This window comes from Mustelus asterias, chromosome 10 (assembly GCF_964213995.1).
Source record: "Mustelus asterias chromosome 10, sMusAst1.hap1.1, whole genome shotgun sequence".
Lineage (NCBI taxonomy): Eukaryota > Metazoa > Chordata > Chondrichthyes > Carcharhiniformes > Triakidae > Mustelus > Mustelus asterias.
Window position 1 is genome coordinate 98,701,264 of NC_135810.1, and position 16,735 is coordinate 98,717,998.

Below are 16,735 nucleotides of genomic sequence, written 5' to 3' on the forward strand. Positions count from 1 at the left end.
ATTCTCCTGCCTTTTCCCCATAACCCCTGATCCCCTTATTAATCAAGAACCTATCTATCTCTGTCTTAAAGACGCTCAATGACCTGACCTCCACAGCAAAGAGTTCCACAGATTTTAGCTACCACCACCCACCCCACATCACCACCTGGCAGGGAGAGATAAAATGGAGGATATTAGCTCAAAACTCTGCCAACTTTCCTTAGCATTGTTGTTGTTACACAGCAAAGTGCAACTATGAAATGGGCAGAAGGGCAGCTAATGAGATCGGCATTCTTGGCTTCCTGCCTCTGTCTCCTGCAGCTGTGACCATCGATTAGCTAAAGGGGCAGCCAAAAGGCTGGTATTGGTTTCACCTCCCTCAACCTAAAGCCTGTCGTGAGATTTGGAAAATCCTGCATGTCAAGTGCTTTACTCGTGTCAGATATTGTGGGAGTGGAGTCGGGGAGAGGGGAGGTTGCCGGAATATAAGACAGAACATTAATCCTAACACATGCCCTTCACTAAACCAATATTAGCACACAGGATTTGTGCGATGGATACTTTTAAAACACGCGATAAGTGCTTGCTATTGGATTAATTCTTACATATCTAGCTCACAAGATATTATTCTAGCTCACTGGCAGCTTGTACTCTGAATTGTCTTTGGATTCAGAAGATTACATTCTGCGACTGACAGTGACTGAGAACAATGTTACCAACTCTACCACCAGCTCTGATAAAACCCGGCCATTGGCAGTTTATGGATCCTTTCTTCACCCTTATCGAGCAACATCATTAAAGCTATCCTTGGCAAGAGAATCCTGCGGCATAAATGTGTGCACATCAAGTCGGTGCAAAAACGTTTACCACTAGCATCAGTTAGGGCAAGACGGGCTGTGAGCTGGTCTATGCTGATCGATTTGTGGAAATCATTTCCTTTACCACCCTCCCTTTGTTTGAGAGCACCATGGCCTCTTTTTGCTCTTAACGGTTAAGCACGCAACCAACCTATTAAAATTGCACTCCCAGTGCTAATTGCTGATAAAGGCAACACACAAACTCTGACAGTCAGGGTTTTTTATTTTTACATTTTATACTTGCCACTTCAATGTTAAAACTGACGGTGGGCGGAGAGGGGCATTCCATTTGTGCCATTTGAATCAAAATTACTGTGGAACGCTTGTCTGAACAGTTAACTCAGTGTTATTCTTGTAGCATAATCTACTCGCCTTATGAGGGGATGAAGCCCAGTGATCAAAATAGGATTACTTTTTTTAATAGTCTCACAACACCAGGTTAAAGTCCAACAGGTTCATTTGGAATCACGAGCTTTCGGAGCGCTGCTCCTTCCTCACCTGATGAAGGAGCAGCGCTCTGGAAGCTCGTGATTCCAAATAAACCTGTTGGACTTTAACCTGGTGTTGTGAGACTTCTTACCCCAGTCCAACGCCGGCATCTCCACATCATGGCTATTTTTAAAATGGCATTTCGACTTGCTGCTCTGTGAATACTTAATAAGTTAACGTCACTCTCCATGTAAACAAATCTACAAAAATAAACTTTTCTCCATTAAAATGGCCACAAAGGGTTTCTCAGCATTCCTAGAAGTAGAGATCCCAGGAATGTTTGATGATGCAGAGGGGAGGGGACGTCCTGGGAGAGATGAGCGATCAAAACTAGTCCATGATGTTAAATCAATCCCAAGCCAGTTGATGATGGATAAAACGAGACACTAATAATTTTCTTAATAATTAGTGTATTTAAAGAATGCAGCATTACTTATGTCTGCTTCCTACTAATTGGCCCTGCGTCCCAGCAGTCTCTCTTTATAAGTACTCTAGGTACATAATTAAACAATATCCTTCATTTGTGTATCTTAACAATATAATTTATATACTATTAACACAGGACCCCAGCTTGACTATGTTATAAATTACACCAATTCTTGGAAGCAATTTTAATTTAAAAAAAAACTACAAACCTCCTCCATCAATGAGTTTGGTACTTCCTTCAATTGTTCCTGAATAGCCAATGAGAGAGAGAATAAGTTAATTCCATTACGTCTCTGCTGAAACTATATCAATACTTTCTTGGTATTATAACATTGTAAATCAACCAATATACACAATTGGGAAATTCATTCTGAATTTCATATGCTTTCTGTTTCTAATCTTGGCACATCTATTATTATAACTTTGAACAATTAATTATATTAAAATATTACTGATAGGTTTGCACAGAATGGTTCCTGTGCCCAGACAGGTAAGTCTGATAGCCATCCAAAACTGATGAACGAGCCTCAATGGCATGATACCAGTGAGTTGTATGCCTCCAGGCAGGTTGCCTAGTGATTTCAACATTGGCCCTTTACATCACCTGCAGTAGGCCAAAGGTAGGTCTAGTGTGAGAGGGGTAAGCAATCGGGAGGGAGAAGGGCAATAAAGAGAAGGTAGGGACAGCAACCGGCAGAGGGAGAGAGAGAGACAACAATCATTTTGTGGGGTTAGGGATGGTTGGTGGCTGACAGCAGCCCAATTTTTTGAATGTTTAATGAGGCGGGATAAGCAGTCCTGTACCTCACAGTTTTCAGATTCAGTGATTTAGTGGCAGATTGCAGTGGTTTCTATAAAGACGGCGTGTGAAACCTTGGGTTTTCCTGAAAGCTGGTGCCGGCTATGTTCAAGGCAAACCACTTTGATAAAATGGGCATTAAACAGACATTAGGACCCATATTTCCTTATGCAAAGGGCCTAATGTCTGCTTTAAGCCCATTCTTTGATAACCTCTTTTGAAGAATGTCTCAATTAGGCAGATGGCACAAAATCCAAGACACACATGTTGCATGCCAGAAAAATGACTGATAATGAAACAATTCCTGAAATTTGTTTAGTATTGTTGAAATACTAATTACGGTTGGCTTGGCAAAAACTAATACAATGCTTTCAAATAAAGTGGGTTCACATTTAGTAAAAATAATTCATTTTCTGTAGAAGCTGGTCTATGCCAATTGCACTGGTTTGCTTCTATTCTCGTCAACCTAAATGGCAACAAATGGAGGTTTGTTTCTGTTTCTCACACTCTCGGTTCAGTATATTTTGAATCGGTGGATGTGTGGGGGGCTGAGGGGGTGCATGGATGAGCACATGAAGCTCCGTGTATTTTGCCCCATCAGTGTGTCATATCCAACCTCAGATGATGAAGAACATGGAATCAGATAGCCCCTCAGAATTTAGATGGTTAATTAAGTGGCAAATAGTGAATGGTTGAGTGGTATAGGCTGCTGCTGACTAAGTAACGACATTATTCCCAGTGCTAAATCTGTGGGGACCGTTACTTTTCAGCTCCCCTGTCTTGGTCAGGATTCAGCAGCATGGCTACCAAGATGCAAGTTATTTTTAAAACATATGAACCCTTCCTGGGGAGCCAGGAAGAATAGAATTGTTCCCCTGACTTCCATAGCTTGAAGATCCTTGCCGGCCCCTTTCCACTACCTGAGGGCTACAGGTGCAGTGACCCATAATTGTGTCTGCTTCATTGGTACGCTACCTGGGGATGTGCAGTAGGGGATCTGTAGTTCGTGTGTCTAACTTAAGTAAGGCCTGAGGCCAAATTCAATCAGGCCTTAGGCTTACATGCTGCAGCACACAGATTATTCCCTGCATCCAGTTTGCATTGTTAGGCTGGTGCTATGCAATTTATGCCCTGCTTTACTCATCATTATCCTCCCTACAAATCTTCAAACTTCAGGTAGCAATACTGCGACCGCATAGCCCCTAATTTAAGTGTACTATTATCTTTTCTAATCCCACTAGTGTTGAATTCAAATTCATCCTTTGTCACCACTTTGTCCACACCAGTGGTTTAAAAATTCCCTTCTTTTCCCAATCATCGTCACTTCCATTTGTTCAATGTTCACTCCTCTCCACCTTGGCTCAATGTCCTCGTCACTTTATTCCTTGCTAGTATGAAGCCACTATCCCTGTACTGGTCTTTGCTGCTCCCTTTGCCCAACAGCCCTCAAGCACCTTGCAGGATTTGACCTACCGTTCACTTCCTCCTGGTGTCTATCATGTGCATTTCTCTCTCTGCTGCTGCTACTGGCCTGATGTTCTAGTTTCCCCTACTGACCAAAGCACTGTTACCTCTGCCCTAGTGCCAGTCTCGCTGGCTCACTCCTATCTAACCTCCCACTGACCATAGCCTCACGTTGACTAATGCCTCCTCTTCATATCTCACAGAATTTATAGAATCTCTACAGTGCAGGAGGCCGCCATTCGGCACACTGAGGCTGAAAGACAACAACCTCACCCAGGCTCTATCCCCATAATGCCACATATTTGCCCTGCTAATCTCCCTGACACTAAGAGACAATTTATCATGGACAATCCACACATCTTAGGACTGTGGGAGGAAACCGGAGCACCCAGAGGAAACCCATGCAGACACAGGGAGAATGTGCAAACTCCACAGAGACAGTCACCTAAGGACGGAATTGAATCCGGGTCCCTGGCATGTGAAGCAGCAGTGCTAACCACTGTGCCACCGTGGTGGCCACATTTGTCCCCAGCAAGCCTGCTGGATGACATTTGAGCTTGCTTCTGCTCAGGGTTATCTTAGCTTCCTCGTCGGTTCTGCAATTTCCATCATAGAATCCCTACAACGCAGAAGGAGGCCATCCGACCCATTGAGTCTACACCGACAACAATCCCACCTAAGCCCTATCCCCGTAACCCCACATATTTACCCTGCTAATTTCTCTAACCCTCGCATCCCAGGACACTAAGGGGCAATATACCTTGGCCAATGTACCTAACCTGCACATCTTTGGACTATGCGAGGAAACCAGAGCACCTGGAGGAAACCCACGCAAACACAGGGAGAACGTGCAAACTCCACACAGATAGTGACCCAAGCCGGGAATCGAACCCAGGTCCCTGGAGCTCAGACTCAGCTGTGCTAACCACTGTGCTGCCCTCCTCTTCCTTTCTAGCACTGTTAGTGATTTACTAATTCATAATTTACTTTTTAAATTGAAGTGCGCCTATCAAATGTATATATATGAATGTGTGAATGAAACAGAGAACTGCTGTTTGATTTTCCATTGTATTCACTCATGAAAACTGCTTATGAGAATGGCACATAGCTAGATAAAAAATGATCAAGATAAAATATGAAGAGCTCACCACTTTGGATGACCTTTCCACTAATTACTTTTATTTCTGGTTTAGATGTAACAATTCTTGTAACTTCTGTGACCTTAGTTTCTGAGAAGCAAGGATATTTGTGTTGTTATTTAACAAGAATTCACTCCTTCAGATTCAAGTCCAGTGGACGTAGAAAACCTCGGAAATGATAAGTACATGAAAAGGGCATCCTCCGCTGAATTGCGCTTAACATAAAATTGAAACTTCCTTACACAATGTAGTATCACCATTCATGCATTTGTATCAAATTCCTTGGGTCACTACTTTATAAGCAAATGTTAACTCATTTTAAATAGTTTCACTGGTCTCAACATCAGGACAACTTGTATTTCCGTGGGTCTTAATCCCCTATCTGTACAGTGCTGCAACTCGATTCAGCTTTGCAGATTTACCGAGCATCTTTTGATTTTCCAATTCTGAAAGATCAACTGAGGTAAGGGAAACTGGAAACTCATTTTATTTTCAATCATTTTGCTTTTTAAAACTTGCAGTTTGGTTGCAATCCTGTGCTACTCCTAATGCAACTTCAAATGTTATTAGGGTTCAGATACAACAAAGTTAAATGGATATCAAAGTGGAGTCTGCCTTTTAATTACTGCCAACTAAGCAGAGGCAGAAGATCAGTTAGATATTTAATGCTTTCATTACCACTCGGTAAATCAGGAGATGGTGGAAAAGTAAGACTTTATCCCCTTATCCTACCCCTCACCGTGGCTACAGGACACTGTTTGTTAGTATGCCAAAGTAACTTCACTAGTTGCTCCTTTATATTTAGGTAGCTCGAGTACCGATGAATCATATCCAGCAGGATGTTACATCTGAGTGTAAAATGGGCAGAAAATATATTCATCCAGGAGTGGGATGCACTAAAATCTGTGCAGGCGTTACATTTGTGGGACCTTTTATTGAGGTGACCCAAGCCCACTCCAATCACTGCACCGGCACTTACCCGAGGGCCAGTCTTCTCTTGGGTGAGTGAGCCACCTTTAGAGATAGGATGAGGTCCGAGGATCAATTTCTATTGATTCTCATTCCTCTTGGTTTGGTTTGGGGCTGGTCTCACAGTGTCGATTCTACCGGAGCCAAAACAATGATGATCCCATCAGACACAATTTCCAATTGTTTCCAGACGGTCATTCGGCAAAATCTGGAACTGATGAATTTTGCAATGCTGCACGGCCCATGAAGGTTCCTGTTGCAGCAGCCAATTTCCTTAACCTCAGCATTAAGGTACAACATGTGCAGGTCGAAATCTAGTTTATGATATTAACCTGACACCTGGGAATACATCAGGGTCAAACGGGACAAAACCCAGATCCCTCTTACCTCACTTCCTTCCCCCTAGATGTTGGCAATAAGTCTCTTTTTGTTTGCAATGTCATTCAGATTTACATAAAAATACTTTTCATACTTTTGTTTTAGTATTGATACAGTGAAATGTCCATTTCATTCAAAATGGACATCTTCTCACTGGGTTAACATTGGCACAGAAGGTTTTACAAGTTCACATTCCCGGCGCAAATCGATATCTGCTGCGTGCAAATATTAAACATTCAGGTGCATGCTCCTCAGGATTTTAGATCTGTCCATCATTCCTTAGGCTTGGGCAGTCAAGAATTGGGGGGACAGGGAGGGATCATTTCTGTAACATTGTTATTGTGAGTGGGAATAGAGATTAGAAGAAATTTGTTCACACGGGGGTTACTGGAGAATACGATGCCATGACACAGGGAGGGAGAGGGCATGGCATCTTTGAAAGGCAGAAGTGGAAACGTATTTGAAGCAGTGGAAGTTACAGGGCTATGGGGAAAGTGCTGGGGCAGTGGGACTAGTTTTGGGTTGCTCCATCAAAGAGCCGGCACAGACAACAGAACCATGGCCCTGATTTTACCGGCATGCCTGCCCCGATTCAAGGCGGGCGAGGCTCGCAAAATGGCATTGTCCATTGGCCTTGGGCGCGATCTTACAAGCCTCGGGCAGGCGTGCCGGTAAAATTCTGGCCTGAATCTCCTGTACTGCAAGTGTTTACGGTCCCATTACTGGCAGGCGAGGAAGTAAATCCTTCGTCCTTAGATTGCTGCCAAGATATGTGACCTTCTGCACAGAAAGAGATCTAATCAGTGCGTTGTTTAGCGTTCAGTGAATATCTGATGGTGCTTTACAGCCATTCGTTAGAAAGGAAAAATAATTCAGTAGCTCACACCTCCACAAAGCCCGGGTCCCATTAGCTTCAAGGGAGAAGGGTAAAATGAGGAAAGATTAGAGGAACAACAGTTGGGTTAAAGAAAAAAAAAGGTGTTGCAAATAGAGTGCCTGTGAACGTGTATCTACCATATGGAATCACTCGGGTAATAGTTGTTCCAATCTCTCGGGGAATGTTTGGCTGAGAAATGACCTTGATAATGCGAGCTGAAAATGCAAGGACAATATGATTTAAAGGCAGGTATCCTCAAGCTATAATACATTAATCGATCATCACTTCCTCCAGTTTCACCACAATCTGCAATCCACGTCATACTCCCGTGGCTGAGGAGAGGCAGCTGCAAAATGATTAAAATGCAACACATTTTGTAATTATACACATCTGTCTCTGCAATTAAATGGGATTTAAGCTTGAGTTTGTTGTTATGCTGAAGTCTTGTCAAAAATAAATTCTGAATAAGTTGCTTGTAATCAATTGCATCATAGTTTATCAAAATGTTGTTTACAGACTGAAGGTTGAAAGAGCTAGGTCTTTTCTCCTTGGAGAGGCGAAGGATGAAAGGTGACCTGATAGAGGTGTATAAGATGTTGAGGGGTATTGATAGAGTGGATTCTCAGAGGCTTTTACCCAGGGCTGGAATGGTTGCCACAAGAGGTCACAGGTTTAGGGTGCTGGGGAGTAGGTACAGAGGAGATGTTGCAGGTAAGTTTTTCACTCAGAGGGTGGTGGGTGGAGGCGGATTCGATAGGGTCTTTTAAGAGCGTTTTGGATAAGTTCATGGAATTTAGTAAGATAGAGGGTTATAGGTAAGCCTAGTAGGTAGGGACATGTTCGGCGCAACTTGTGGGCCGAAGGGCCTGTTTGTGCTGTAGCTTTTCTATGTTCTATGTTCTATGTTCTATGAAGCTGATTAACCCTGCCCAGCAGTTCTGTATGGGCTTTCAATGGACACTTTGTTAAGTGATTATGTGAGATAATTGTCAAGCAGTAGTTATCAGAACCAAACAGTCCATAGACGCTCCAAATTCTGGTCTGATGCCCCACTCAGTCATCTTCCATTGTTCCCCATTCTGGTTTGTTTCACATCCCTTTTGTCACCGGGTGGCATGGTGGCACAGTGGTTAGCACTGCTGCCTCACAGCGCCAGGGACCTGGGTTCAATTCTCGGCTTGGGTCACTATCTGTGTGGAGTTTGCACATTCTCCCCATGTCTGCGTGGGCTTCCTCCGGGTGCTCCGGTTTCCTCCCACCCTCCAAAGATGTGCTGGTTAGGTGGATTGGCCATGTTAAATTGCCCCTTAGTATCAGGGGGACTAGCTAGGCTAAATGCATGGGATTATAAGGATAGGGCCTGGGTGGGATTGTGGTCAATGCAGACTTGATGGGCTGAATGGCCTCCTTCTGCACTGTCTAATTCTAACTTTTTTTCCACCAAACTACAATCACTTCCATCACCTTCGGTCACTTCCATCAATCTTCAGCCTTATGGGACACATGTGGTCCACTCAAATCTCTTGTCATAATCGAGTCTTTTGATACTACAAGTATGTCAACTGCTTCTCATTACTTCTTGGACAATAATGATTATCTTCTTTGCACCTTGTGTTCCAAAATATTCTTAACATCCTTCTGGTATGTCCACCCTTTAGCATGATAGTGTAGCATTGCTCATTCTCCTCACCACTTACTGATACATCTTCAATCTTCCATAGTCTGTCAAAAGAATCCATCACTGCAGCAATTTATTTCTTTAATATTTTATCATCTCTCTTGATCTTTGCAGGCATATAACGCTCCCAGCATTTTCTTCACCTCACCATTGATGTTCACTTTTTCCCCGACCTTTTTCCTTCCTCTTGCTGCTAGTAGGTCTAAAGGCAGATGATGCCGAACCATATTTCTTTCTTTCATTGTGATTTAATTTCTATCATCATTGTGATTTAAGACTGAGATAAAGAAGAATTAGACAGTTGTGAATCTTTGCAATGATCTACCCAAGAGGGTTATGAGTGCTCTTTCAGTGAATAGGGTCAAAGCTGAGATTGTGGCCGTGATATTTCCGGCTCACCCCTCCCATCGCTGGGCGGAGCAAGCCAGTGAAATCGCACAAGGGCCGAGAAATCAGGATCACGTCTGGTTTTTCACCTCTCACGTTCTTGCCAACAATGGATATCCAGTGTGCCAGAAATGGGTCTGCCCACTGACTCAAGTGGCTGGAAATGGTCTAACCCATTTCTTTCATCCACTAAGTGCATAGGATTGGGAGTACAGACAATTTAAGGGTTGTCAGGGACAAAAGTGGGGAATTATGCTTGGAGCCCAAAGAAGTAGGGGAGATCCTAAATGAATACTTTGCGTCGGTATTCACAAAGGAGAGGGATGTGTTGACTGGGAGTGTCTCGGAGGGGAATGTTGAACCGTTGGAGAAAATCTCCATTACAAGGGAGGAAGTGTTAGGTTTGTTAGAGAATATAAAGACTGACAAATCCCCAGGGCCTGATGGAATCTATCCAAGGCTGCTCAGGGAGACGAGAGATGAAATCGCTGGGCCTCTGACGCAAATCTTTGTCTCGTCACTGGACACAGGTGAGGTCCCAGAGGATTGGAGGATAGCTAATGTGCTCCTGTTATTTAAGAAGGGTAGGAAGGATAACCCGGGTAATTATAGGCCGGTGAGCTTGACATCCGTGGTGGGGAAGTTGTTGGAGAAGATTCTTAGAGATAGGAGGTATGCGCATTTAGAAAGGAATAAACTCATTAACGATAGTCAGCATAGTTTTGTGAGAGGGAGGTCATGCCTCACTAACCTGGTGGAGTTTTTTGAAGAAGTGACTAGAATGGTTGACGAGGGAAGGGCCGTGGATGTCATCTATATGGACTTTAGTAAAAAGTTTGACAAAGTCCCTCATGGTAGGCTGGTGAAAAAGGTTGGATCTCATGGGATAAAGGGGGAGGTGGCTAGATGGGTGGAGAACTGGCTTGGTCACAGAAGACAGAGGGTGGTAGTGGAAGGGTCTTTTTCCGGCTGGAGGCCTGTGACTAGTGGTGTTCACAGTAAGAAGTCTCACAACACCAGGTTAAAGTCCAACAGGTTTATTTGGTAGCAAATACCATAAGCTTTCGGAGCGCTGCCCCTTCGTCAGATGGTGTGGTTATCTGTTCTCAAACAGTGCAAACAGACACAGAAATCAAATTACAGAATACTGATTAGAATGCAAATTCTAATCAGTATTCTGTAATTTGATTTCTGTGTCTGTTTGCACTGTTTGAGAACAGATAACCACTCCATCTGACGAAGGGGCAGCGCTCCGAAAGCTTATGGTATTTGCTACCAAATAAACCTGTTGGACTTTAACCTGGTGTTGTGAGACTTCTTACTGTGCTTACCCCAGTCCAACGCCGGCATCTCCACATCATGACTAGTGGTGTTCCGCAGGGCTCTGTATTGGGACCTCTGCTGTTTGTGATTTATATAAACAATCTGGAAGAAGGTGTAACTGGGGTGATCAGTAAGTTTGCGGACGACACAAAATTGGTAGGACTTGCAGATAGTGAGGAGCATTGTCAGAGGCTACAGAAGGATATAGATAGGCTGGAAATTTGGGCAAAGAAATGGCAGATGGAGTTCAATCCTGATAAATGTGAAGTGATGCATTTTGGTAGAAATAATGTAGAGAGGAGCTATACGATAAATGGCAGAACCATAAAGGGTGTAGATACACAGAGGGACCTGGGTGTGCAAGTCCACAGATCCTTGAAGGTGACGTCACAGGTGGAGAAGGTGGTGAAGAATGCATATGGCATGTTTGCCTTTATAGGACGGGGCATAGAGTATAAAAGTTGGGGTCTGATGTTGCAGATGTATAGAACGTTGGTTCGGCCGCATTTGGAATACTGCGTCCAATTCTGGCTGCCACACTACCAGAAGGACGTGGAGGCTTTGGATAGAGTACAGAGGAGGTTTACCAGGATGTTGCCTGGTATGGAGGGGCTTAGTTATGAGGAGAGATTGGGTAAACTGGGGTTGTTCTCCCTGGAAAGACGGAGGATGAGGGGAGACTTAATAGAGGTGTATAAAATTATGAAAGGCATAGATAGGGTGAACGGTGGGAAGCTTTTCCCCAGGTCGGTGGTGACGTTCACGAGGGGCCATAGGTTCAAAGTGAAGGGAGGGAGGTTTAACACAGATATCAGAAGGACATATTTTACACAGAGGGTGGTGGGGGCCTGGAATGCGCTGCCAGGCAAGGTGGTGGAGGCAGGCACACTGGGAACATTTAAGACTTATCTAGATAGCCACATGAACGGAGTGGGAATGGAGGGATACAAAAGAATGGTCTAGTTTGGACCAGGGAGCGGCACGGGCTTGGAGGGCCGAAGGGCCTGTTCCTGTGCTGTATTGTTCTTTGCCCAAAAAAACGGATCTGAAACTCTCCCGTTTCCACACTAACTGGACACTTCGAATTTTTCTCATAAAATTTCGCCCAGTGAGTTAGATGTTTCAATTCCAGAGGAATCAAAGGATATGGGCATCAAATCAGAAAGTGGGGTTGAAGTCAAAGACCAGCCAGCATCCTTTTGGATGGTAGGCCAGTTCCTATTTTTTTTTGTTATACACTCAAGCTAAAAAGTAACCAGAAACTGTTTTTTGATCTTTTCCCAGGTATGGTGAGAATTATTTGGTGGATGCGCCTGTTCATTGAATTGGGCATGCTTCGTGTGTGTCACTCAGCTGTGATCAAGGGTTGGTGCCAGCACGGTCCTCAAGATGAATGGTATAAATATAATCAGTCCAGAGAAGAAGAAAGGGTGAAAGAAATCACAGAACGACTGAGTCAAAAGTGGAGCTGCCACTGGGAAGTGGTAAGCCCTGGTTACATGGAGGGAGTGTTCTACAGGAATCGAACTATCGGTGCACGTGTGGAGGAAGGGAAGGGGCTTCAGATAAAGTGCATCTGCAATGGGAATGGAACAGCGGTGGGGATCCAGTGGCGGTGGTTTCAAGACCAATTTGGCATGTTTGCCCCTTTGGTAGGGGATGTCGGGGTGCCATATAAAGGAAAAATATCCCAACAACCCAACGGAAAGAATGGCCTGATACTAATTCAAACATTAAACTGGCCTCAGTTTTGGGAGAGGCACAGCGGTAATGTCCGTTGTGAACCAAGTGATGACAGTGCCTACGGTAGCTCTCATGTGAAGTTAGAGGCTATCAGGAAACCAGATAAAGATGCTGCCGGGCGTCTGGGCACCCCTTGCCCCATCTTGCTTCCTAATCCACAGACAAATGGGTTAGAAGTGATGGAATCTGGAGAGTTTTTATATAATGATGTGCGCTTTGAAATTGTCCCAGTTGTTTTTAATTTAAGCTCTCTGCATATGCCGGACGGATTGTGCCATAGTAACTATTTGAATTTGTTCCACCTCATGCTGAAGGAGTTGGTTGGGGACTCACAGGCGAGGAACCAAAGGACAGACTGGCAGAGCCCTGACCCAGACATGGGTGAGGGGCTGAAGACCACACGCAAAAGAAGAGGCCTAGCTGAATGGGTAGGGATAGGAGCTACCGCGGGTGTGGCTGGCCTGAATCGTATAGACATTGAATCAATGTGGGAACACGATGAAGTCATGCGGAGGCAACTGAAGGGGCTTTTGACTAAATTAAATGACCAAAGTGGGGACTTAATCCACGAACAGGGTAAAACTCTGCTCTCCACCCAAGAGATTGTGACCGCCATGCAGTCCATTGTCAGTAAGGTCAATGAGATCATTGGGGAAAAGAATCAGGAGTTTGCACAGCAGAACATTTCCAAAGCAGTCACCTGTAGCATGTATGGAAACTTTGTGCTGACCTTGCTGCAAAAGGGATTATCTGACCTTGAATCTAATCGCATTCCTGCCTTTGTCAAGAATCACCACCTGGCCATGTGGTTAGGGAGCAATAAGACGGAAGAAGAATATAAGCGCATCAAGAGGCATGGCTTGGCCTTTTTCGCCCCTCGGGCCCACTCTCAGGGCACTGACGGCCAGGTTCCAGTGATACTGGCAGTCCCAATTGTCATGAACTCCACAGCCTTTCCTATGCAATTGTATAAGGTGGAATCCATAGGAGTCATTGAACTTTCCAACGACAATGCCATCTTTAAGGAATTTCGGGACCATCCTCACTGGTTGATTAACAAAAGGGGCACATGGCTAGCCCCAGACTTAGAGTGTTGCCGACAAGCTGGGAACGAGTGGGTGTGCAGGTGTGACGTGTACCAGCATACCACACCCGCCTGTGGATTCACACTGGATAAACATTCTCCAAACTGCACAGTCGCTGTAAGCCAATGGAGTCCTGGGCAGGCAAGAACTGCCTATGTGGGCAGGGGAAGGTACTGCGTTACAACAAGTGCCTCGTACCTCTATCATGGGGAGACCTTATGCCCGATCAATACTCCGATGTTTTGTCTCTCTCCAGTGGAACCGGTCAAAGTTGGAGGCAAAATGTTATTACCGGTTCACCTGCACAACGTGACAGAAATACAGTTGGAACTGCCCCTTCAGGAGGAAGCTCTAAAGTCGGTGGTCCATTTTGGACACCCTATTCCCCCTCTGTCTATTAGTCTGAAGTCAATCCTTCAACGTACAGCTACCTCGCAAGAACATTTGGTCCGTATGCAACAGGACAATAAAGATATTGAAAAAGGAGTCAAAACCTTAGGAGACCACAGATGGTGGGATGTGGTATATAATGTGGGACAATCCGTTTGGGCTCGCATGACGTCCTATGGTTTCTTAATTGTTCAATTTGTGTTAACCATTACAGTCATTATTACTTTGAGACATTTGCGTGGCATTTGTCACCGGTTGGAGACTCAGCTGCATGACCGGCGGGCTCTACCTGTTTATATGGGCCTCTTGGAAGGTCACCATGAATATGTGTAGCTCCCATGGAATGAGCAAAATCCACAAAATTAGCAGTAAATAAATTGGTACGATGTAATTTTTTGTAAACTCAAGGTGAACAAACTGTGAGGAACGCGACTGAAAAGGAAAGGGGGAAAAAATCCAGAGTGTAAAAACCAAGGTTGATTAAGAGAGAATGCTAGAATTGGCTTTGTGTCAAATATCCCATCACGGTTAATCAAATCTTGAGGATATTATCCAATTCCAATGTGCTAATATTGGATAGCAATTTGAACAAAGGGAAAATAAGAATCACTCAAGTCGTTAACATTCGACGCGAGATGTTAGTCTTAGATTGGGCAGGCCTATAGAGTCACTGCAACTTGCAATATGGACTATTAACCATCTGGAATGACCCAATGCATCTCCTTATAATGTCAGAATACAAACAGATTAAATCGATTAAGTATTAAGATGGTCATTATGTCACAATCTGGTGGTTTTGTGAGAGGGAACCTCACTTCAATATAAATTCTGTTTGACTTATGTATCATTTATGATTTTCATTAAAAGGGAAAGTCCTTTAAAGATACTTGGAAGGTCTTTTGGGCATCTGATAGATGGGATATATAAGAATGGGTAGCAGCCAGCATGTTGTTAAAGTGTATGGGACTGTCAGAGGTCCAACACCTACAGAGGTCAGACTTGATCACAATGTGTCTTCAGGAAACCAGGTTGTATAATCATGATGATTATTATACTATTGGTATCTGAGTAATTAGCTACATTTGGACAATACACTCGAGCCTGAATCACAAGGAATTATTCAATTGAGGCTCACTGAATGGGCTTCACTGATTCCTTCAGCACATTCAGGTTGATCATGTGACCATTCATTTTAACCTGCAGCAAACTGATAGTCAGCTCCAGTATTCACTCCTTTACTTTTCTTCCATTCAGAGTCACGATTTTCCAGCCTCTCTGTACCTGGCGCAGATCATGCCGATCCCGGAAAACTGCGTATGGGCCTAAAAATCGGTTTCGTGCCTGGCGTAAAACTGTTTGCAATCATGCCGGCCTCTTTCTAATGGCGCGACTGGATCGTGCCCAGAAAGGGCGTGAGGCCAATTAGCATGTTTAAAGTGGCATTTAAACATGCACAACCCATTTGATGCAGAATTCTCCCCAATCCCGGCCCTTCCGAGCTACAGGCGAGACTGATCAGCATCACTACTCGGCGTGATGGCCATGCCGGGGACGCTCAAAGACCAGCGAATCCCTGGGCCGTCGGGGACATCTGGCAGTGCCCACCTGGCACACTGGCAGTGCCAGTTATGCACTGCTAGTGTGCCAGGGGCAGTACCAAGGGGGTGGAGCCTGAGTTGCGGTGGAGCCTGAGTGGAGGCTATGATTGGAGGAGGCTATGATGGGGGGCTATGCAGGAACAATTCCATTCCCAGGATTTTCCACCCCACCTACCCCATGGCAGCCTCGGGAAGCAGCAAGAACAGAATTAATTTGGGGGAATATCATGGGGCGGGAGGGGGTCTGGGTTCTGTTGTGTACCACCCCTCCCTACTCCTGACCCCCTGCTGCCCCTCAGTGATACCCCCCAACTTCTACCTTTATTCATCGGGCCAGGAATGAAAGACCAGCAGCGATCCCAGTAGGGATGCAATGATGAGGTAACGGCAGTGTTTTCCTTCATGCTGTGCTGTGATCCTGCCTGATCATGTGGGGAAATCTTAGTTAACTACTGAAAGGTTCTCTAAGGAAGGGACAGACACTTGTATTTGACAATCCAGTCTCTGAGTCATTGGGATTGAAAACATTCTCTCTGGGTTTCATGCTTGAAGACAGGCAAGTCCTGATAACCATGACAAATATACATGTCAATAGCAGATCTCCCATGTGACATCTTCATCCTCTGATCCTTTCGGTTTCACCTTACTGCTATTTTTTTTTCCTTGTTTCATTTTACCTACATATTTCAAACCTTAAAGTACTAATTCAAATAAACGATAAATGTTTTATAGCAAGAAGCATTAATTACAATACAAACAATTTCAAACTTTATAGAATATTGCTAATCGCTAAAGAACTTACTGATGATGGGCAGTCTGATTTCTTTGTAGGTGTAACCCGGGACGAACTAGCCAAAGAAAACAAAGTAAAAAAGATCAGCGATCATTATTGTTTTATAGTACCTCATTCAATCTTCTTATAGTAAATTCTAGAGAGTTAACATCCCACTGACTAAACAACAGGTTTATATTACTTCCCAGTCTCCCAACCATTATGGCAAGGTAAGTATGAAAACAATAAAAGCACAAAGCCTTGTTCTACAATCTACTTTTTTACCTAAATACTTTCCAATGGGACATCATAACTGATTGCCTCTGCTGAGATTACAATTCATCAAAAATGCATTCACTATGACAAGAAACCAAACTAAAAA

At 44.2% G+C, this 16,735-nt stretch overlaps 1 protein-coding gene across 6 annotated transcripts in view; it reads right to left on the reverse strand.

Moving 5' to 3' along the window:
• Positions 1-16,735, reverse strand: part of LOC144499799 (periostin-like) — a 104,793-nt gene that overhangs the window by 9,985 nt on the left and 78,073 nt on the right. For 2 of the 6 annotated variants that reach the window (XM_078222293.1, XM_078222295.1), the window contains exons 16-19: positions 16,384-16,429; positions 7,515-7,592; positions 5,163-5,243; positions 1,961-1,999 (exon numbers count right to left, since the gene is read on the reverse strand). In XM_078222293.1, the coding sequence (XP_078078419.1) occupies positions 1,961-1,999; positions 5,163-5,243; positions 7,515-7,592; positions 16,384-16,429 (244 nt within the window). The remainder of the gene's footprint in view (positions 1-1,960; positions 2,000-5,162; positions 5,244-7,514; positions 7,593-16,383; positions 16,430-16,735) is intronic. The other 4 variants (XM_078222297.1, XM_078222294.1, XM_078222296.1 and 1 more) reach the window with 2 other exon arrangements.